The 23,872-nt window shown below is 38.0% G+C and overlaps 1 protein-coding gene across 1 annotated transcript in view; it reads left to right on the forward strand.

The window, feature by feature from the left end:
* The window catches only part of LOC149176121 (L-arabinokinase-like), a 474,339-nt gene that overhangs the window by 201,212 nt on the left and 249,255 nt on the right, over positions 1-23,872 (forward strand). Inside the window, exons 10-14 of the mRNA XM_089419887.1 lie at positions 291-344; positions 484-586; positions 705-814; positions 977-1,096; positions 1,575-1,631. Of these exons, the coding sequence (XP_089276013.1) occupies positions 291-344; positions 484-586; positions 705-814; positions 977-1,096; positions 1,575-1,631 (444 nt within the window). The remainder of the gene's footprint in view (positions 1-290; positions 345-483; positions 587-704; positions 815-976; positions 1,097-1,574; positions 1,632-23,872) is intronic.

The following is a 23,872-nucleotide window of genomic DNA, read 5'->3' on the forward strand; positions in this document are numbered from 1 at the left end:
GATTTCCTTGAGGAGTTTTTTCCATTCTCCTTAAATGATTTGTCTTGTGCTTTTAGGAAAGAAACATAATACTAAGTAAATCACCTGTAAGCAGGCAGAAGATTATGGTATTGAATGTGCTTATTCATTTTCTACCTTCAGTTTATCTAAAACCTGTAAGCAAGCAGATGATTATGGGATCATTATATTAGGTTTTTTATTTTCTACCTTCAATTTATGTAAGTAGATATTCAGAAATCTCTTTTTTTCAGTATGGCTGACTGGTGCAGCTTGTTGATTGTAATCCACAGCAAGCTAGCTGGACCTTGAAGGAAGAATCATTACCACCTGGTTGGATATGCTTGGTATGTGTTATAAAACACCAAGCTTGCTAATGTGTTGTAGTCCTGTAAGCTTTTGTTTTAATTCTGTTATGTCATAAAGAGAAGAAAAGTGGCAACTAGTTTAAATAATATTCTGTTCTGGGCTTTTCAATTGAGGAAGGTATGTGCTGCATCTCCAACGCAAGTGTTTCCACCCAACTTTAAAAGGCTTGCAGCAGATGTCTACACACCTGATCTGATTGCAGCATGCGACTGCATGCTAGGTATTGTTTTTATGTTCTAAAGGAGTTGATTATCGGTATATTCATATGCTTGGAATATTTGTGGCAACCGAACTGTGTATGTATGGTGATAGAGTGAAGTTCGCTTTCTTGTCCCCAGGCAAAATTGGATATGGTACTGTGAGTGAGGCCTTGGCATACAAGATACCTTTTGTCTTCGTTCGCCGTGATTATTTCAATGAAGAACCTTTTCTGAGGAACATGCTTGAGGTAAAGCCAGGATTTATGTGTTATTTCCATACATTATCTTACCATGCCCTTGCCATCACATTGCAGTGGCAACGGGCATATGTTATTTTTACTGCTTTATGTTTGTTCTAATGCAATTATACTTTGTTGGTCCGTTATTGATATTCATATTGTCTTGGACAGTACTACCAATGTGGTGTTGAAATGATTAGACGTGATTTACTAACGGGGCATTGGATTCCTTATCTTGAGCGTGCCCTAAAACTAAATCCTTGCTATGATCTACCAATCAATGGTGGCGAGGTATGCACTTATGTTACACATTTGGCATTGATCTTTACTAGTGACTATGTTCATGAATTTTTTTGGGGTTTTATTTAGAGTTTTACTGCCTTCATCGGTTAAGATGGATGTGAGACTTGTTTCTTTTAGGTTAGGAATCTTTTGTGTATTTCACATTTTATGCTGTTATGGTTATAAGTCGTATTACATGCTTAAGATTGGGATTAGTGATCATGCATATATTCTGTGAAGATTTTGTGGTGGTTGATCTTATGCATCATGGGAATTCTTGTTCCTACAAACAAGAAGGTTTCAATGAGCATCAGGCTTTGTATCTGTTATAACCTTTTTGACTTTTGTGGTTTCTGGACTTTCCTCAGTCAGTTTCTAGAAACTGTAGAAAGTCTCTTTTGAGCGATTGTCTTATGCACTAGGATAAAATTCATGTCTATGTTAAAGGTGAAGGTTCAGAGTAGTAGCTAATATTGTTGTTTTGCAGGTGGCTGCAAGTATTCTGCAGAACACTGCCACTGGAAAAGTTTACACCTCGGATAAGGTGCATACTCATATTAGCCTCTTCTCTCCTTTGAATTACATGGCAAGTCCAATGCACTTCAGAATTATGCAAATGCACTGCAAGTGAATTAATGTTATGATCTGTTGGATGACAAATCAGTATGTCTTCTTCTTACAAATTTTAGGAGAACTGGAATTTTGTGTTGATTAAAAATGACAAAGTCTATCGCCCAATTATTTAAAATAACGAGGAAATTGTCAGGCTGAACTGTAAAATCCTTCATCTGTTATACAAGTAAATATGCAGGCCATTATACAATTAGTTATGACTGCCATCTATACCTTTTTCTCACATCAATCATGTGCATTAAGTTCTTAACTGATTGGACTAATAAATGACACTAATCATCTTGATAGGTGGATGCCATTAGATAATACTTGAAATCTAATCCTGTGGCTTGAAGTTATCCACTACAAAACAAGTGATTCTAGACATGTGCGGCAAGAAATGGTAGAAATATACCACCATTATGTGAGTTAATAATATTGTTAGAATTTATTTGTATTGTGTAATAGAGTCACTTTATGACTTTCGGTTATGTTCATGTTCACTTTTTGTGTAAAGTGGTCTGTCCCACATTTACAAGTGGTAATGACTTGCTTTATGAATAATGATATATAAGGAGGTAAACTCCATTGTAATAAATGCAATGGTTACTCTTGAGATCAATTTGTTATTGTGTAATTTCTCTCATGACAGGGTATTAGAGTGGGAAGCTGTATCAAGAGTCCTGGGCCTTTGAAAGACAAGGTTTCCACTCGTGTGATTTCAATGTCACTTGGAAAGAAAATTGCTCCTACTAGAGGTCAATTGATCAACACAAGGGATAGAGGAAAAGTCATATTAATAACTTAATTGCCATTCTTGAGGCCAGAGGTGAAGGCAATTGACTAGCCACCATAGGCGTTTTAATTCAGTTGTTGTACAACATCCATTGTACGAAATTCATGTCATACATGTTTTTAGTTCAGTCATTGTACTACAGCGTCTGTACGAAATTCACCAGATGCTGTGCACTTTTTATTTAAGCTGTTGTACAAAATCTGATTCCTTATAACAATCACTATCCATGTATGATTCTCACTGTATGGATTTTCAATTGCAGTCACCAGCCAGCCACTCTATGCTTTGTCTCGCCATACCATCAACCGCTGCACATCCCAGCATATGGAAATTGTGCAGCTGCTAAGAGAATTTGCTATGCAACCACTGTACACCAAATCATGAACCTGTACCTCCTGATTTTATCAGCAAAGGTTGGCCCAGCCTTAAAATCGTGCACATGTTGTCCAATATGTCACGCAGCATGTGCCTCGTCTGCTCTTTCATGCGACTGACTTCACTGTAGTTGGTGTGTCCATTTCTTCTAAGATTACCACTAGTGTAACACTCCATTATTAACTGGTAATACCAATAATCACAGCACTATACTTTTAAGAATGCATCCAGGCTTTGCTTGATCAATGCCCAAGGCGAAGTTTCCTCTTTGATGATAAATCTTATCATCTCCTTCACCAATATTTTCATCAAGGTGCATTAATTATGGCTGTAAGGCTTCATACATCAGCTGTACATGAATCTCCTTTGTAACAGAGCTAGTGGTTCTGTCTTGAATTTATCTTAACATTTATTTTGTTACTCAGCCTCAAGTATTGAAGAATCTAGCCAAGGTGATCTCTGATGATTATTTACTTTTCACAGTCCTCCCAACAATGATCAAACACACTTTTTTTGCTGCTAGCAACAACCTTGGCAGGATATCTTTTGTTTGTAGCCTTCTGAAATCCGAAGTCGTCTAGTTCAAGCTAGACCTCTAAACTTCTATGATTGCAGCTCTCGTTTGGCTTTGAGCCCAGGATTGACCATATTCTAATTTATTGACATGTTGAATAATGAGCAGACTAACAAAATAACTATTCAATGCTAACAGTTATATTATTCAGTCCCTGTTGCCGCAAAATCTGGTAGGCCTGGTGCAAAGCCTCACTGGGTGAGCGGCCAGACCTTATGGCAACAAGGAGAAGGGGTTGCCACTGTCACCTCAGCAACCTTCCTCCTGCTTTTTAGTGGAATTTCAACTAGAAGTGAGGCTTCTGTAAGTCATATACAAGGTATTTTAATACTAGGGCTCAAGGTGACTTGTTTTTGATGGTCTAAAGTTGGATAGGGGGCTTGTCATGGCCAAATATGACCTAGGTATTCAATGTTAGGGTTCAAACACTCTAAATCTAGACCAATAAGAGGACTGTTAAGTTAGGGTTTGAATGATCTTCAATAAGAGGGCATTGAATGACATATAGCAGCCTAAGAAAAACCCTTCAAATGATCTTCAACAAGAAAAGGGTAAGGGTTTCAAATAGAGACTACGGCTGAATTAAAGTAAACAGCTTTAGGGCTTTTAGACATGCATAAATAGCAGAAAAAGAGGGTGATGTCAGCCCTTTTAGGATATGTAAGGCAATCCACTATGTAGATTTTGCATGTGTAAGCTTTATAGACTAACCTACCATTTAAGGCCACCCTTAAGCAATAAAACACCAACTTTTACACACAGATCAGCTCCTAAACCCTAGTGGCTGCCCTAGCCCTCTAGAAGAGAGAAAAAGGAAGGGAATTTATTTATGTTTTAAGGTGATCAACATAATTTTGGACCAACACTTTATCCTAGAAGGGCTAATGGAGCCTTTATGGCACAAAATACCAAGGAAGGATATTGAAGGAGTAATGGGGATGCTTTAGGGCATCCACTTCTAAAACCCTAATTATTAATCTAGTGATCGGATTAGTTATAAGGTCTCCACATATCTATTTGTTATGAATATAGTTTATATAGAAATAATAAAAATATAAATAAATAAACAATAATCATAATGATAGTTAATTAAATAATAATTAGTTAATAAAGAGGCATGTGCCTAGGGACATAACTGTTCATGAAGACGCACCTGCCTAGGTATATAAGCGGGTCATCATTTGTAACAATCCAGTCATCTCATATCTCTTGTATTCAAACATTCATATATATATATATATATATATTAGCCTATCATGGATATTTATATATTTCAGATCTTTTGAGTATTCTACTGCGTATCTGTATTTTTTTAATAATATTTTTAAAACTTTTTTATTTCTTTATTTTTGAATTTTTTTAACAATTTTTTATATACTCATTTTGTTCTTTTCTCTCTTTCTTTTTTAATATGTATTTTGATTTCTCCCCTTTAAAAAAAAATTGAGCCCTTTTTTTTTCTATTCTTTGTTTTTTGTTTTAATATAGTCTTTTTTCTTTTTTAATGTAAGCCCAATTTGAGCCTGCTTAAATCCCACAGTCCCAAATCTGTCCTTTGCTCAAAAGGTGCTTCCTTCGTTCTTGTATAACCAACTTGCGGGATATAAAAATCCCTTTTTATAACAAATTACAAGGAAAGGCTTTAAACAGACAGTGGAAGGAGCCGAAAGGGTTATACATTCAACCCCTTTTCCTTCATCATCAATGCAGACCCTCTATATTTCCTCCGCCCTTATGAAAATTTAATACAAATGCGCAATATTCTAAAACATACGTCCTAGCCTCTTAGAGGGTTTGTTACTCTAGAGACTATCAAGCGTCGAGTAACATGCCTATTATGAGGGGTGAGTCCTTTTCCCAGATATGTGGAATTACAATCTTGATATTAATTTGTCTCTTTGTAACAAAGCCAATGCAAACTTAATAACTCGACCCTTCTCTCTTACCTTTGTCAACACACCTATGGTCTTCCCTTTTGCCTTAGCTCCTCCTTCCACGTCTGTTGTTGCCTTGGAACCCCGCCTTATAACCAAGCGCATAAAGGCCCGAATGCACAATCTTTTAATCGCGACGTTATATATACATATACCCTTACTGAGTTGGAGCCCGGATGCCCAGGTCTTTTTAATGGCACATTTTAAAAACTTACGAGCTCACTTGTTTTTGGCTTGGCCCACATGCCTTGTAATGAAAACCTCCGGGCTGGCCTACTGTTGAATGTTCCAGGCCGCTTCCAAAAGCTTGACTTGTTGAATGGAAGAACCTCCGGGTAATTTCCGTTACGGGTTCCCCTATCTACGGTTTTGGGTTTCGTTGGTTGATGGGCTTTGCCCGGTGCTTGACTCTTTCTAATATGGTTGATTCAAAACTTTTGGGCTTTGACAGACTAGGGAAACGAGAATTTTCCCGTCCACTAGCGACACACTCCTTCCTCACTTGACGGGTCTTGAATGCCTGAAACTCAGATATAATTTCATTGCCATTCTAGGCACTCACCTCCGGGTATTCTCGGGAACTTACCTTTGGTATTCTCAGTCTTCGGATTCTGTCAATTGACGATTCCGACTATTAGATGGTGGACTCCTGACTTATGAATTACTGAGTGTTATGTGTGCCTTCATCTGTGTAATTCTTCCTTTGCACTCACCTGGTTTCTGCCGGCTCTGCTTCTTCGCGCAACTCTGATTTTCCTTTAGCTTCAAGATCATGGATCATTTCGTTGATCAATGATCTCCGTTTTTAACCGAGCCTGGAGAGAATTAGAAGAACCTCGCCTTCTCCATAAAGCTATTGCTCCAGATATTTCAGAGTTGCAACCTTTACGTGGTTGGGCATACAAATATAAAATTATTTAACAAAGTTTGGCATTCAATAAAATCAGGGATTTGCACTCTAAAATACTTGAAAACAGAGTCATTATCCTCAGGGATATATATAAACAAAAAATTACAAAAGTGTAAAAATGCCAATATGGAATCCTATTGCAGCAATTGGAAATTATTTTCCTAATTGTTAATTTTATTTAACAATTTATTTGCAGTTTGCTATGGCAAATACTGAATAAACCACATTGCAATCTTCACAAATAAAAATTGTGGAAAATAAATAGCGCTAGAACTGAGAAAATACTATCACACACATAAAAATAACATTGTTGTTTTTGGACAAAAGTCCCTGGAAAAACCCAATGCGAGAAAACTAGTGCAGTAAATGAGGGTTTTATTTTGTTATGCAATAGTGAAAATCTGAGTACATCTATGGATGCCCAATTGGCAATTCAAACAAGAAGAATATTTGGCAAAATTATTGAAGGGAATTACCCTTCCTCGACAAGCAATCTCGGCTCAACCTTCCATCAGAAAACTCGGTTTCCTGAAGCCTCTGTGTCAGCCTCTCGGCTGCTCTGCACAATCTTTTTGATGTCAAGCCTCTAACCAGTGTCTGATGAAGTCCTTTTTCCTACCCCTACTGAGGAAATCGTCTCTCCAACACTCTGGAACCTCTGCTCGGCCTTTGGATCTGAGAATGAATTTCTCTCTAGCAAATCGAATGCCAATTTGATGCCATTACACAGTCATTTGCGCTGCCTCACTGGGAATAACGCGTGCCTCTTACTGCTGCCTCCACGGATCTGGAAAACTTCCTCTAGACTCACTGCCCCTTCCCCTCACTCACTATTTGATCGCTTGCTCTTAGACAATTGACTGTTGCTACTTTGGAAATCGATTTGCCAAGGAAATCGAATTTCTGGTGATATCAAGTGTGTTCTCCAAGTGACCATCGAATTCCTCTTATAATCCACTATTGGAGCACCAATGACCAAGATTAAAATTTAATTGATGGCTAGGATCATATTGGAATTGATCTGTTTGAGTTTCTAGATGATTATCACCTTGACTTAATTAATATTGATTAATTAACTAGTTTTCCTCAGTTTAGACTTAGGAAACATTAAAAAATTGGTTAATAATCTAATTAAGTCACTTCTAGGTGGAATTTCCAGAAATGATTTCTGGGTCTTGGAGATCTCATGTATTTTAGCCTCTCCACCAAATTTCGTGGCTAGAACACATCTGATGCTACACCAACCAACAAAAAGGCTCTTGGAATGAACAAAGTTCGTTTTTCTAGTTAAATACTCCACAAGAGTTGGAATATAAAGATCTCCATCGAGCTACACACATATATATTAAAAGTATGAATAAGAATGATGATACAATTGGGAATGAGGGTCCTGTATATATAGCCAAGTAAGTACCCTTTCACGAATAGGCATGTCTATAGAGACATGCCTCTTTTTTTAACATATTATTATTTAATTACATATTTTTATGATTATTATTTAATATTATTTTTACATAAATTATATTCATAACATTGCTTATCCCTTCAAAAAGCTTTGTACTCAAAGGTTGTTGATGAAAGGGCTTGATCTCTTTTTTTTGCTACGAATGTCATCTTGTCTTGGGACAGTCATCTTTGTCAATACAAGTTGATATGATCCTTGGAGTGACATATAAAGTTGTCACACAGAGGAAGGATCTGACCATCTTAAATTAACTTTCTGTGGAATCTTCTGATCACTGGAATATTGTGATGAATAGTTATCATAGGACTGGATTTCACAAACTTTAGTATTCTTTCGAACATACATCTGTTGCTTTTGTTCTGAGTGATACTGGTATGTAGATTGATTGGAAAGTCAACTCTTGTGATTTGGATGTCGATAAATAGTTCTTTTGGTTGGACTTTCCTTTATCATTTTGGCAGCTTCTTGATTCCCTTTAGGTCTTGCCATTGTTGAGCTAACATCATCATTTGGAATTTCCATTGTTTGAACTGCAACATCTGCATAGGTTTTAACTTTCTTTGGTTTCTCATCTTCTTGAGTTATGGTATTGATGGAATCGTTATTTGTTCCCTTATTTTCAACTTGAACTATTACATCTGACGACTTCAATAATTCCTTTGCGAGAAATTCTTCTAATTTGTTGTTTAATGATTTCTTATAATTTTTAAGTTTCTTAATTTGAGTGAGTAGACTCTGATTATGATTTTTGAGACGTATGAGTTCCTCATTTTTCAAGTCAACTTTATTTTGGCATTCAAGCTTCTCGTCTTTTAAACACTTGATTTGTTCCAATAATTTTTTATTAAGGTTCTTTAGGTGTAAATTTTCTTCTTCCTTCTCTGATAAACTTTCGTTGAGCTTCTCGTCAAAACCTTTTTTTTCTTGTTCTAACTTTTGCGGCTTAGTTTTACACTTTTTGACTTGTGCAAGTAGTTTTTGGATATGATCTTTTAAACGAGAATTTTCATCGTTTTTATTGGATATGGCCTCCTCAAGCTCTTTTTGCTTCTTCGATATTGAGTTTTGATTCCTTTGAGGTATTAATTTCATAACATCTTTAAAGTCTTATGATGAGGACATTATCGATTTTGACTTCATTGTCATGTCTCGAATTGTTATCATCTTTCCCTTATAAGAAAACATCAATTCTTTTGTTCTCTATGCCTAACATGAATGCACTCAATTCTCTAAACCAAGGTCGACCAAAAATTATGTCAATCTTTCTATTATACATAGTTACAACACGAAATTGAGATATGTACTCATAGATCCACTGTCACTTGTAAATCACTAATTTCGTACTCCTTTTGGCCACAAATATCTATTTGTTCACCAATGCTTGACTCTTGAATTAATAGTTGATTTGTCAAGTTAATATTGATGTAAATTTCTTCATTACTTGTGCTGGCAACAATATTAATTTCTTGGATACTTCCTTTTAACGTACTTAATTTGTGATCCATAATTGAAAGGCCCTTATAGGAAAATCTTCCTTCCCTTGTTTTTGAACTGGGATCCATTTTGTGCCTTTGTTAATAATTTTGTTGATTCCTTCTTGACTTATTGTAGACTTTGTTTTAAATAAATAAATTAAATAATAATAATGTTAATAAGTTTGTCTTTCGGATTAATCACATCGTGGATATTTTGTCGACGTTTCCTTAAAAAGAATAATGTTAGTGCTTCGTTCAAACCGCTTAATACCATTAGAAATTCTCTTAGGTCTGTTAAAAACCCTGGTAACCCTAAAGACATGAAAGGGGTATACTCAATTCCGTGCTCTTGTGGAATTCCTTACATCGGTGAGACTCGTTGGTCCATAAACCAAAGAATTCAAGAACATGCGACAAATATTAATCATAATCACTCTCATTCATCGGCCTTAGCTGAAACGCTGTGAAATTGAAGCACCATGTCTGCATTGAGGATTCCCTTGTCATCGCTAGGGTTGATCATTTCCATCATAGAAAACTAAGGGAAGCCATTGAGATTGAGAAGCAGCCTATCAATCTCAATAGAGATGATGGTTGGAAATTCAGTAGAAGCTAGATCCCGACCCTCTCCTCTTGATTGTTTTCTTTTTTCATAATTTTTGGCCCATTTTCATTTCTCTCTCTTCTTTTGTTCATTCTTCATTTGGTCATTTCTTTCTATCTTTCTTTCTTGTCCCTTGTAATTTTTGTTCCCTATCCTCTTATTATTAATTATTTGAGAACTATGTTTGATGCCTTTGTGTATAATTCATATACGTTTTAATTTTATCTCTATTATTAACATTAATTAAAACCGCTTATTATTATTACTTATTTATTTGTTTATTATTATTATTATTATTTTTTAACCTTAAATAATTTCTTTTTAAATTTTTTAAGTTTTTTAAAATTTAAGCTTTAATATTGACATTAATTATCAATAAATGAAAATATTTTCCCTTTCCTTAGTATTATATTATAATATTATACACCCAAATTGATTTTATTGGAACCTTGGAATTATAATTAAACAATTAATAATCAATTTAATATTATAACCCTAATTGATTCTTAACAACTTTTTCTTAACGGCTAGTTCCTAACAGCGAATTTCGGGCAAGGATGCTTCTATGCTACTTAAACCTTTGTGAAGATTGATTTTTTCACCATTTGTCCTGAGGATGAACCACATTAGTTGGTTTGAAACATCGACCAAATGTCGACGATGTGATTAATCCGATTATAACCCTAATTGATTCTTAACAACTTTTTCTTAATGGCTAGTTCCTAACGCCTAATTCCAGGCCAGGATGCTTCTATGCTACTTAAACCTTTGTGAAGATTGATTTTTTCACCATTTGTCCTGAGGATGAACCACATTTGTTGGTTTGAAATGTCAACCAAATGTCGACGATGTGATTAATCCGAAAGACAAACTTATTATCAATATGGATCACAAAAGTCTAAGATCTAACAAAATAATAATGTTATTATTATTATAATATATTTTTTGATTTATATAATTAAATTAATTGAATTTATAAAATTAATTTAATTATATTATTATCATTAATATGTTAACCCACTATATTATATTACGTAATATAATTGACAAAGAAAAATAGACTTATGTGACTCGATGGTCACACGGTCGATGCAACGTTTGACCACAGATTGATGGTCGCACTGTTTGTTGATTGGGTGTCACCCGATGGTGCAACGCTTTAACCATGCACTATAGTCGTAGATTGGAGTGAATGACGTCGAGGCCGTTCACGGTGGCAAGGGTTCACCACGATGACCAGGCGTTGTAGGTAGTGGAGCATGGTAATGGAGAACCATGTTGGCGGAGATGGGTGACTTGCGAGCCACGGTAACTCGGTCGTGCCACGGTAATTGACAGCAGAGGAGACGTACGGAAACTAGGCGACAGGGAATACATCGGGACAACGGTGCGTACAGTGTTGAGGATAGGGTGCATCGGATAGGTAGTAAGGGAGGTCGCTGCGTTGGTTTGTGTAGTGGAGGAGATGGCGGCGTTATGTGTTTCGACAGAAACAAGGTTGGCTCCAAACGACGGACAGGTTCTACGGTTGTTGGTCTACGATGGTGCGGTGGAGCGGCAAATCGAGGTTCCAATAACGTTTCATAAAGGGCCGTAGGTAATTTTTTTTGTAATATAAATTTTCTTTAATTTTTTTTTAAAAATATTTCTATATGGCCAAAGGCCTAGTAGCGACTGGCATAATGGAGAACCTCCTTCGTAGTGAATTCTTGATTGATGACAACAAAATTGACGACGAGTTGAAGGCCAAAGGCCGGATCAGACATGCCTTTGATACCAATGGAATGAACAAAGTTCATTCTTCTAGTTAAATACTCCAGAAGACTTGGAATATAAAGATCTTCATTGAGATACAAGCATATATATTAAAGTATGAATAAGAATGATGATACAATTGGGAATGAGGGTCCTGTATATATAGCCAGGTAAGTACCCTTTCACGAACAATAGACATGCCTCTTTGTTTAACTAATTATTATTTAATTACATATTATTATGATTATTTTTACGTAAATTATATTCATAACAACCCTTCTGGTCTGATAATCAATGAAGCCCTCCTTTGGCCTCTTGGCCCTATTCGGCCTTCAAACCTCTCTGTTTACTCCTTATGATGCTCTCTCCTATAGTGTGGCCTTTTTGGCTTACAAAATATATACAAAAGGGGATTCTGAACTATATTTAGTTCAGATTCACAATTTCTTCATGTCTAGACTTCCTAGATCCACAACATCCTCTCGGAAATCCAGATAACCTAAAATATCTCTAACTCTCCCAAATACTCTCGAGATTTCTCATTTAGAGAAGATCTAATTACATCAATCCTCACTTTGAATAATTTATATACAATTACTCTAAGAAACATAGGAAAATACATAAAATCAAGTAATTCCACACATTTAGGGAACCAAATCTGTCGGTAAATGAAAGACCCCATAGTCTAGACAAAATCTATTTTGACTTGGAAGTGGAATTCTCATGCATCATTTCTTTTCCTTTTTTTCCCCTAATGGCCAAGGCCTTGACAATGAAACCTGCAAAATGGAGAAGCTCGAAAATCTATGTAGTGAAATGCTTCAATTGCAATGACAAAAAAGTTGATGAAGGATTGATGGCCAAAGGCCAGATAAGATTGGCTTTGTGTAGTGGTTGAGTGACTAGAGGATCGAATAAGTCTGATAACAAATGTTATGAACAAAGTTCATATATGCAGTGAAATACTCAGAACATTTGAAATATATAAATATCCATGATAGGATAATAAATATATATATGAATGTTTTAATGCAAGAGATATGAGATGATTGAATTGTTACGAATGAGGGCCCACTTATATACCCAGACAGGTGTTTGTTCATGAACCGTCATGTCCTTAGGGCATGCCTCTTTATTAACTAATTATTATTTAATTAACTATTATTATGATTGTTGTTTATTTATTTATATTCATATTATTTTTATATAAATTATATTCATAACACAATTTTCCTTATAGCCTTTGAACAAGATAATTTTTCATGCAATTATGAAGTAAAATTTCAACAATGATAAACATTTAGTCATGGAACAAGTGAAGCCTACTTTAAACATGAAAGCATGCAAAATATCAATGATAAACTATAAAATTACTATAATCTTCCACAATAGCACTTCTTACAAACGTAGAATAATGTCACCAAACAAAAATCTCGTCCAATAGCAAGTCACATCCATAAAAGATCACATTATGCCCAATGCAACGAAAGATAGTCAAGTCACACTCTCTTGAGGAGAAGCTGAATTACATGTGTGTGATGATGAAAAGGTAGAATGAGGGAGGAATCTATTTATATGAACCTTCTCCTACTCATTTTACAAATAAAACAACCAAGACACCTTATTGACAAGTTTACTTTAAGTGTTCCACAGGAAAGAAGTTACAAGCCAACCTAATAGCTTGTGAAAATTCCTTGATTGCAATTACTGGAAATTTATCTCCTAACCGTTTTGTAGTTTGTTTGTTATTACAACAAATATTGGTAAACTCATAATTGCAATCTTCACCAAAAATAAAATATGTTGTGAAAAATGAACCAAAAGCTGAGAAATTAATGCACACACAAAATAAATTAGACATCAATATTTTTGGACTGACGTCACCTGAAAACCCCAAAGGGAAAACCGGTGCAATAGATGAGGGTTTATTTTATTGTTATGTAGTGAGTTACAACTACTGGCCTCCTTGACTCAACTCCAATCATATCCTTGTGGTGCTCCCAAGTGGGTGTGGGGGCACAAGGACATCCTCATGGGTCTCCAAGTGGATTGAAAATGCTTGTAAACCCTCTATAAGGGCTAGGATAATGAGATATGCCCTGATACATCCTCATCTGAACCTTGGAACATCTGCCAAGTGTATGGTGCAAGTGTGGAGTCGGTTGTTCATGGTGAATCAGGTGCATCATCCTCATCCAAAAGGTGGAACACGAGCAATCAATGAGTGGTGTTGGGGATCCATGAAGTACTCTCTGCTATGGTGGAGGCCCATGGCTCTCAACACTCACCCTACAAGAGCCAACGTGGTCCTCTAGAGGGATAGGATCCTGTATAGGGAGGCCAAGCCCCAAATGGAGACCCACCTGCAATCCTTCATTAGATCCATTGCATTCCCTTGCCTTCAATACAACAAAGCATTAAAATAATCAAGCAAAGAGCTTACTATGAAAATTCCAAAAACCAGAATCCTATTACAACAACTGGAAATTATTCTCCTAATTGTTATTTTTTTTTGTGTGACCAAGAGGAACTCAACAACCCGCTTGACACGTAACTACTAGTAAACCTCTGGGGGTCTACGTTTTGTTCTCCTGTCCATAAAATGTGTCCTAAATAGGGGGGTTTGAATTTGGGTCTCTCGAGTTTCAACAATTTCACATATCTCGGATTACCAATTGAGTTGCGCCCTCAGGACTCCTAATTGCTAATTTTATTTAACAATTTATTTGTAGTTTCCTATGGCAAATATTGAATAAATCACACTGCAACCTTCAAAAATAAAAACCGCGGAAGATAAATAGTGCTAGAACTGAGAAATTACTAGCACACACACATAAAATTTACATAGTTATTTTTGGACAAAAGTCCCCGGAAAAACCCAATGCAGGAAAACTGGTGCAACAGATGAGGGTTTTATTTTATTATGCAACAGTGAAATTGTGAGTACATCTATGGATGCCCAACTAGAAATCCAAACACCAAGAATATCTGGGCAAAATTGAAGGGAATTACCCCTCCTCCATAAGCAATCTCGACACAACCTCCTTTAGAAAACTCAGCATCCTGAAGCCTCTGCACTGCTTTGCGCAGTCTCTTTAACGTCAAGCCTCCAACCAGTCTCAGATGAAGTTGTTTTGCCTGCCTTTGCTGAGGAAATCATCTCTTCGGCACTCTGGAACCTCTGCCCCGTTGAAGAATCAAGGGCAATTATGTGTAGTGTGATTCTTTTAAGACTTGATAACAATTGGTGGAGTTCGTTTACTTTTTCTTGTTCGCTTAATCTTCTTCTTATTAATACATCTGTGTGTACTTCATCGAACTGCTAGCAAAAGCATAAGAACAAGAACACAAGATGTTGGCTCTTTGCCAGGGCCAAAACCTCTCTTCTCTTGAGAGGAAAACCCTTTAGTAATTTTCTCTTATTGAAGATATTATTGATTGCCAAACCCTAGAACCCTGACTAGAATGTCCTCCAAGCACAAGTCAAGTCCTTTCTCGTTTTCTGCACCTTGTTCCCCTACACTTCCTTCTTCTGGCATTTCATTCCCCGACACTTCGTCCCCCCCCATTTCGACACTTCGTTCTTCTTTCAACTGTTGGTAAACCTTGTAGCACTTGCTCTAGATGAGATGCTTCTCTTCTATACTTAGAGATATCCTTCACTTATGTAGTGTTGATGGTGTTGGACCCATCAACATTCAGGGGATCACCCCGATATGAAGTCCCAACTAGACCTCACACCTTTTGGTGTGGGAGTCCCATCCGGTATGATGGCCTAGTTGCCATTATCTTAAGGATTTGCCTCAACTCTTGCTTGTCAGCACAAGGGAGTGGTTCGCTTTGTCTTCGAGAAGGGAGGTTTGCGTGCTTGGTGAGTGTAAGTGTCACTTGTGTCAATGGTTCTTTCATTGTCGAGGGAGAGGGTGAGAGTGACTTCCAGGTCGATTGGGAGCAGTCCCAACACTGCTAGGAACACACAACACAACAGGACATGCACATCTTTTGGAGGAGCAGTCCACACGGATGCGGCAGTCACAACATACAAGGTGAGATAACATGTACAACACTCGCGGAGCAGTGCAAATGAGTGCAACGGTTGTTCCAACAAGCTTCATGTGAAAGGTTTGTCTGACGTCCGGGGGAGCAGTCTACATGGGAGAGACAATGTTAACAACATATACAACACATTTCCATTAATAGATTATGTATTACAACAAATGAAGCAGTTCAGATGTAGAACACAGGTTAAAGCAACATGCATTACAAGTGTTAAAGAGCAGTCTTACAACAAATACAATACATGTGTGAAAATGTGCTAGCCTGTTAGCAAGCTTCTGAATTAAGTGAAAGTTCCAAGAGACATCGTTACACCATACATCACTAAACTTGTCAACGGGGCATTGGTGCCACTACTTACTCAAAGAAAAAATTATAGACTCTCTTGGATATGTGGAAGGAGCTGAGGTGAAAAGTCCTTTACATGTACAAAAGAGGGGGTATTTATAGCCAAGGGTGAAATTGACTCTTGTGGCTGTTCGACTACCCTCATTACCATTTGACTTCCATGACTCTTTGACTTAAATGACTTTTTGTTCAACAAGTGGGTCTCTTGGACTTCCACATCACATCACATTGATTGAAAACAAGCCCATAGTGAGGATGTGGGCGACATGACTCATGACGTGACTCGACATGACTTGACATGACAATGCTAGTACATTCGTGCTGCTGCTGGAGTGCATGTCGAGCTATAGTGCTGCTAGGTGATGGATGTCTTCATGGTGTATCATAGCTTCACCTCCGCATGGCGAAGTGTGCAGAGTCTTCGATGGTCCTTGGTTCGCTTGATGAAGCTTTATCATGTTGTTCCTTGCTTGCATGTTGGAAGGCTTGACAGGCTCATCTGTTCGCGAAGGTGCATGTTCGTCGCATTCGTCTGCTTCGCATGCTTCGTTCGTTTGTCCGTTGGTGAACTTGTCATTCTGCATGTGCTCCCTTCATTCATCCCATTCGTCGTCTTGCCATGTTCGTTGGTGTACCTGTACCTATAGTGACTCGTGACAAGGTGACATCAAATCCAAAACCTCTTAGTCTACCATGACACATGATCATTCAGATGCAGGTGACTGGGAGAGGCAGCAAGGCTGTGATGCAGGATGATGGCTTCGGGCAACTGCTGATGAAAACTGCGCAAGAGTCACTGAGAGATGGAGACAGGCAATCTGAGTCGACAATGACTGTCTGCAAGGTCTGGCTCGGCTGGGAGGAAAAATTGCGCAAATTTTGGGAGGAACAGTCTTGGCTGCTAGAAGGCAAGCGAAGCATGCTTTGCGCATTTTTCAGAACAAATGGGCAGTGGGGCTAGACAGCCAGATTTGCACAATTTTCTAGAGGAACGGGCCGGGTTGCATGAAGAGTCAGCAGGTAGGGATTGCGTAGTTTTTCTGGGGAACTGCCTGGGTCACTGGCAGCCAAAACTGCGCAATTCCTAGAGGGAACTGCCAGTTGGCTGTTGGGGTCACTGGCAGCCAAAACTGCGCAATTCCCAGAGGGAACTGCCAGTTGGCTGCTCGGGAGACTGGTAGCAAAAATTGTGCAATTCCCAGAGGGAACTGGTAGTTTACTGCTAGGGGCTGCTGGCAAGGAAAACTACACTGAGGCCGGGAGGTCGGCCTGTTGATCATCTCTGCGCAATTTCTGAGTTGAGCTGACTGATGGGCAGCGAAAGGCCTGCTCATGAACATTGCGCAATTTCTGAGATGAACAGTTGGTCGACTATTGGGATGACTGACTGGGAAAACTGCGCAATTTTCTAAGGGAGATAGGGACGGGTACTTGGTGTCTGCTTGACTTGTCTGCGCAATTTCCTCAGTCAGTTGAGCGGGTGAGGTCAGTGGCCTCTACGCAGTTTTTGAGGGGAGTCAGTCCCAGGGTGACTGCTAGGTTTGACTATCCAGGTGGCCAGCATGAGAGTTGATTGAATTGCTCGCGGGCAACACAACTTGAAAAGACTAGCTTGGTGCCCCTGCGTTGTTCTGGTTAACAGTCGATCGAGTTGATGGTAGGGTGATGGTCCGACTGTCAGAGGGAAGTCAGGTCGTCAAATCCTTCAGCAAAAATGGCTAAGTGTGTGAACAATCGAAGGATGCATAGGTGATCATACAAACACACACTGGCATGACTTGACGATGAAACCACCAAACCATCCAGACACACATGTTCAACAAAACTGATCGACAGTGTAAGCGACAAGCGCGACACTCATGATTGATCGTTCATTGTTCGAGATGATGCTTGCGCAACAGTGAATGTGACTCCATGTGTGAGTGCGACATATGCTTTCATAGCAAATACAACAAGCACATACGAAGCGAAGACTTTGAGCATAACTAGAACACGATCACAAGCACGACTTAGACATGAGCATGCAGAGACTTGAATGCAATGAACAAGCAAGGCTGATGTAAAGACTCACACGAGCTCACGGAGTGAACCCGAGTGTGTGCAGTCATCAAGTGAAACTCTTCAAATTGGTGCGGGCCAAAATTTTGGAGGGTGGTTGTAGCCAATACAACATGTAGACACCTTCCTTCAAATGAGATCCTTCTTGAGATGTATGTGTAGACTGAAGTGACTGTACAACATCCCTAGATTCTCGCATGTGTGGGAGGTTTACTTGCTATTGTATATCCTTCTCTCCTTCGCTTGAGTACCCTTCTTCTATGCTTGAGTAGGAGGCCTTGTAGGCCTAGATGTAACTCCAAACAATGAGAGATAGTAGATTGTTTGTTGCTGCTATCATAACCGCAGAGACAACCTTCCTTTCCTCGCACGTGTGACTGTAACTAGCCCTAGAACAGTCCTCTTAGTCTCAGTTATGTATCCCTTTTCTTTGTTGCACTAGGAGTCCTCTTCTTCGTCCTTCGTTACCCTTGCCTTTTTTCTTCGCAGATTTCAGAGATATGAGTGCGTTATCTTTGGAGGAGTGGACAACCTCTATATATAGAGGACTGTCCCTCCTTAAGGTCGACTTACTGTTTGTAGGCCGACTTGCCTTTTATAATCCGTTTTGCTTGTTTTGTAGGTGTCGTTGCATGGAGGAGACTTGTTGACTTTGATTGGAGGTATTCTCTTGACTCTAATACATAAACATATATGGTGTAACATTCCCTTAAGGTCTTCAATCATTTTATTTTGACCATTTGACTCACCTATAGCACTTTAACATGTGCTAGACCTATTTCAATGAGCAAGAAACACATTGACATATATTATAAAAATAATATTTATTTTCTTGAATAAATACAAATATCAAAAGTATATTTATGAAGACCAAACCTAGTTACATTTCCTTCAAAACTCCCTCTTAACTAGGGAGGTATTCATACAACATTACAAGGTGTTTGGCTATGTTTCAATCTTGAAGAATTCACATAAGAGAAACTGGATTTGCAATCCATCTATTATAGCATCATAATAACCAACATTGTTTCCACAACAAGGCCTTGACTGCCATCTCTATCTCTTTATAGATCATAGTACAATGTTGGTGGGACCAATGACTTATAGACACCTTAGTCATTGTCTCTCAAGGTACATACCCATCCGAGTGTTCATTGAGTATGACCTTCTAGGACTATTTTTGTCTTGGGTTCCCAACCTTAAAGAATATCGGTCTTCTTGCCTACTCTTGTCTTGGATGCCCTACACATCCTCAAAGAGTATAGGATGCCAGATGATTACCCAATCCTCCCATTCTTTCTTCCCAAGTGAAGACAAGAATGTTGTGTCTATAACTTCCTCTCAATTGAGGAAGACTTGCCCAAGTATCCTTTGACAAGGTACTTGTCCAAGTTCCTTTGTAATTGGGAACTTGTTATAACTCCCTCTTAGCTAGGGGCTTGTCCATTCATCAACAACTTCTTTTTTGTGGGTCCCCCAGTTGCTTGATCTCCTTCCTTCCTTTGATGTCATGAAGTCTTTCTTCAAACTTCTTCTTGGTAGGGAACCATCCATCGATCACTTTCCTTCCTTCTTAGTCATGTCATTGCTTCCTTTGTGGAAAGTGGCCTTCTTGTCACATATCAGGTTCTCATGTCATCTAATTATTCCTTGTCATATTGTCTATGCTTTGGACTACTCTTCACATGGTTGCTTCTTTGTACTTGCTTGTTCCAATGCTTTGATCTAGTAGCCTTTCATGACTTCGTCTTGATATTGCTTCAACATTAAATGGTGTTTTTACTGGATGGCTTCTTCATCATGACAACTTCGTAGAGTAGAATCAGTTATCTACACCTTTCATATCTCCGAGGCCTTCATAGGTGTCAAGGGTCCTTTGATCTTTTCCTTTCTTAGTCAGAGTTGTCCTGCCTTCTTTCGAGAGATGTTTTCAATGGATCTTTGTCGGATAGTGATTCTTTGTGATCATGGTGTTCTTCACATGCTTGATCTCTTTCTTCATTTGCTTCTTCATGGATAGGTTGGTCAACAACCTTATGCTCCTTGTGAGAGCACTTCTTTATTGCTTGCTTCTAGGACTAGTCAACATTTCTTCTTATTTCTTAGTCAACAATCTTATACTCCTTATGTGAGTATTTTCTTTTGTTGACCTTCATTGCATTGTAGTGCATGCCTTCGAGCATGTCATTGGTGAAAGAGATTCTTTCCTACTTGATCATGTCATAGAACTATTCCCATGACTTAATAATATACAAATGATAACATGACTAAACTTTGATGCATACATACCTCATCTTGATTCTCCTTTTGGTGAAAGAGATTCTTTCCTACTTGATCATGTCATAGAACTATTCCCATGACTCAATATTATACAAATGATAACATGACTAAACTTTGATGCATACATACCTCATCTTGATTCTCCTGTGATCATCTTAGCTTCACTTGGTTGTCCTTGGTGTGGCCCTTCTTGCTTCATCTTAGCTTGCCTGCATATCATCCTTTTATTGAATCCCATGAATGGGGTTCCCAATGAGGCATCTGCTTTTGTTTATGAATCTTCTTTTGAAGATTCCATTATAGGATCTTGAAAACCCTTAACCTGCAAATGTTTCTTTCCTTTTGATGATGGATGTCTTCTAAGATTCTTAATCATGATCAATTTTCTTTCATTGTGGATGAGGTCCTATTCTAGGTATGGTCCTTCTAAATGAATATCTTGAGCTATATTTACCATGCTCCTATATTTTAGAAGATATTTCTAACCATGCATTTTGTTCCTATTTATAAATGCTCTTTCTACATGAATATTTTGAACTCTATGTACATCATGCTTCTAGATTCTAGAAGATGTTTGTAGCCATGCAATTTTATTCTATTCCTACATGCTTCTATTCTACTCAAAACCCAAAACCTTGAAAGAAGACCTTAAGTAAAGAAGTAGACTTAGTCATAGTAGAGATCGAGAGGATCTTCCTTCGTTTGCTTCATTCATTTCTTGAGTCACATAAGCTTCTTCCCTTTTTCTTTTGTTGTTGTTGTTCTTCTTAAGTTTAGGACAATTCCTTTTGTAGTGTCCATTTTCTTGGCATCCAAAGCATTGGACTTTGGACATATCTTTGTTGTTTGTTCTTCATGGACCAAATTTGCCAAATTTTCCCTTTCTCTTGGCCATGGTAGCAAATGCTTGCTCCTTTGATCCCACATCTTCTTTGGCTTTGAGTCTGGTTTCCTCTGTCTTGCATAGAGACCAGCTTTCACTTAGTGTGGTAGCTTCCTTCTTAGCATATATGCTTGATGTGAAGTTGCCCCAATTCTCAGGTAGAGCATTGAGTACTACAATTGTCATTTCTTTGTTGGACATGACTTCCACTAGCTCTTGAAGTTGATGCCTCATCTCAGAGATCTTCATGAAGTAGGGAGCAATTCCTTCCTTTGATATCTTCATCTTGTACAATTCATTTCTTAGAGATATCACTTCTCCAACTGTGGTTACCTAGAATATCTATACTAGTTTATCATAGATTTCTTTTGATGTTTCAAATTTGGAGACATAAGGAATGAGAGAGTCCTTGATAGATTCTATTAGAATCCTTTGAGCTCTTGTGACATCCTTATTGTACTTAGCTAAGGCTTGGGTTTTGTTCCTTAGCAGGGATAGTGATATTCCCTTTGATATGTTCTAGAAGTTCATTCTCCTTGAGAAGTAAATCAATCCTCTTCTTCTATGCAAGAAAGTTATTGGTACCTACCAATTTGTTTCTTTCTTTGCAAAAAGACATTGATGTATATTCCGAAGGGGACATATACTTGATAGATTTTGAGATGTAGTAGACTTGCTTTTTCCTTGAAGACTTGATGGCTTTCCTTCCTTAGTTCTCGATGTCCTTCAAGTTGCTTTCTGCAAGTGGACTTGACTTGATGATGAGAGTTGGTTGATGACTTGTAGCTTGATGTAGGTCCTTCTTTGATTTGCTCTTCTTGTAGGTGCCTTTATGTAAGGCTCGTCTTGCTTTGTAGTCTTTCTTGATGAAAGATAGATGGTAGACCTTCTTTAAGTGATTGAGACTTATTGGTTAGATGCTTCAACTTTTTTAGATGTCCTTCCTTGATGAATGTTCTTGAGTTGCCTTTTTCTTGATGTGTCACCTTAGCTCTGATACCATGTTGTAGAATCAAGGGCAATTAGGTGTAGTGTGATTCTTCTTTGACTTGATAACAATTTGTGGAGTCCTTTTACTTTTTCTTGCTAGCTTAATCTTCTTTTTCGTCTTATTAATACATGTGCGTACTTCATCAAACTGCTACCAAAAACATAAGAACAAGAACACAAGATGTTGGCTTTCTGCCATGGCCAAAACCTCTCTTCTCTTGAGAGGAAAACCCTTTAGTAAGTTTCTCTTATTGAAGCTTCTTATGTTAATCTAGGTTGTCGTTGATGCAATATGGCAGTGCCCGGAATGGCAAATATTCTTGAAGATGCTAGAGGATGACTATAACTCTTGCTCAATCATGTATAAGACAAAGTGTCAATCATGCCCATGATGATGTAGAAGCCCTTGAAGCCCTTGATGACATATGTGGACCACACTTGATGAACATGATTGGAAGACTACCTTGGAACCTATACATCACTATGTCATACACTTGATAATGGAAGACTATATGATGTTGATGAAAAACTACATGCTGCATATGATGCTATTGATGACATTTATGAGCCTATGAGCTTTGATGAAGAAGCCTAACAAAATGAAGCCATCCATGAAGAAGAAGTCCTACACTTTATTTCTGCACTCATAAAGGACCAGTCACGTTAAAAATTAATTTTCACCTCCTTAGGGGCAGAATCTCACCATGAGACCTTCGCCATCTTATTGAAAGAGTCATGATGTTTTGTGAATGAAGCTATTACTTAGCCCGAAACTCCAAGCGGTTTGGGAAAAATGAATTTTTGAAGTTAAGTTAGTAATTCTGCCTATTGAGCCGACCTGTGTTAAGACAATTCATGTCGGCCTGCCCAAGAGGACGTGACTGTTCGTTGTGAGGACAAATAGGTATATATATAAGAGGTTAGAATTTATTCCTATTTATCATTTTGTGTTCTAAATATAAGTGATCTTGAACTAGTAAAAGTAGCAATTGAAATGAAATACTGATTTAACCCCTCCCCCCCCCCCCCCCCCCCCCCCCAATGTTTCCGACATCTTATTGATCAATGCCAAACCCTAGACTCCTGACTAGAATGTCCTCCAAGCACAAGTCAAGTCCTTTCTCCTTTCTGCACTTTGTTCCTTGACACTTCCTTCTTCCGACACTTCGTCCTTCTCCTTCTAACACTTTGTTCTTCTTTCAACTGTTGGTAAACCTTGTAGCTCTTGTTCTAGATGAGATGCTTCTCCTCTATACTTAGAGATATCCTTCACTTATGTAGACCCCTTCCTTCAAATGAGTTCCTTCTTGAGATGTATGTGTTGACTGAAGTAACTCACCTATAACACTTTAACATGTGCTATACCTATTTCAATGAGCAAATCACGAGTAATCAAAGAATACCTGATCATGTGGAAGGACTTACTGGAAGAAGAAGCTGTTGAGAAATCTAGGGCATTGGATAGTTAGAAGATTTCCTTGCTTGATAATTGCTTGTGATATACTTTTACTTCTTAGCTGATAGTCTTTTCTTCGTTATGATATTATTGTGTTCTTTTCATCAAGACAATTACCAATATGCACTTTAAACGACAAGTGACACAATATGTAGGCTTCTATGTTTGGGCCAAAACCTCTCATCTCTTGAGAGGTGTTGTCGCGCAGGTTGAC

The sequence above is a fragment of the Pinus tabuliformis genome, chromosome 4_1 (genome assembly GCF_031772625.1).
Source record: "Pinus tabuliformis cultivar Carrire ecotype Pingquan chromosome 4_1, CPIR1, whole genome shotgun sequence".
NCBI classification, from domain to species: Eukaryota; Viridiplantae; Streptophyta; class Pinopsida; order Pinales; family Pinaceae; genus Pinus; species Pinus tabuliformis.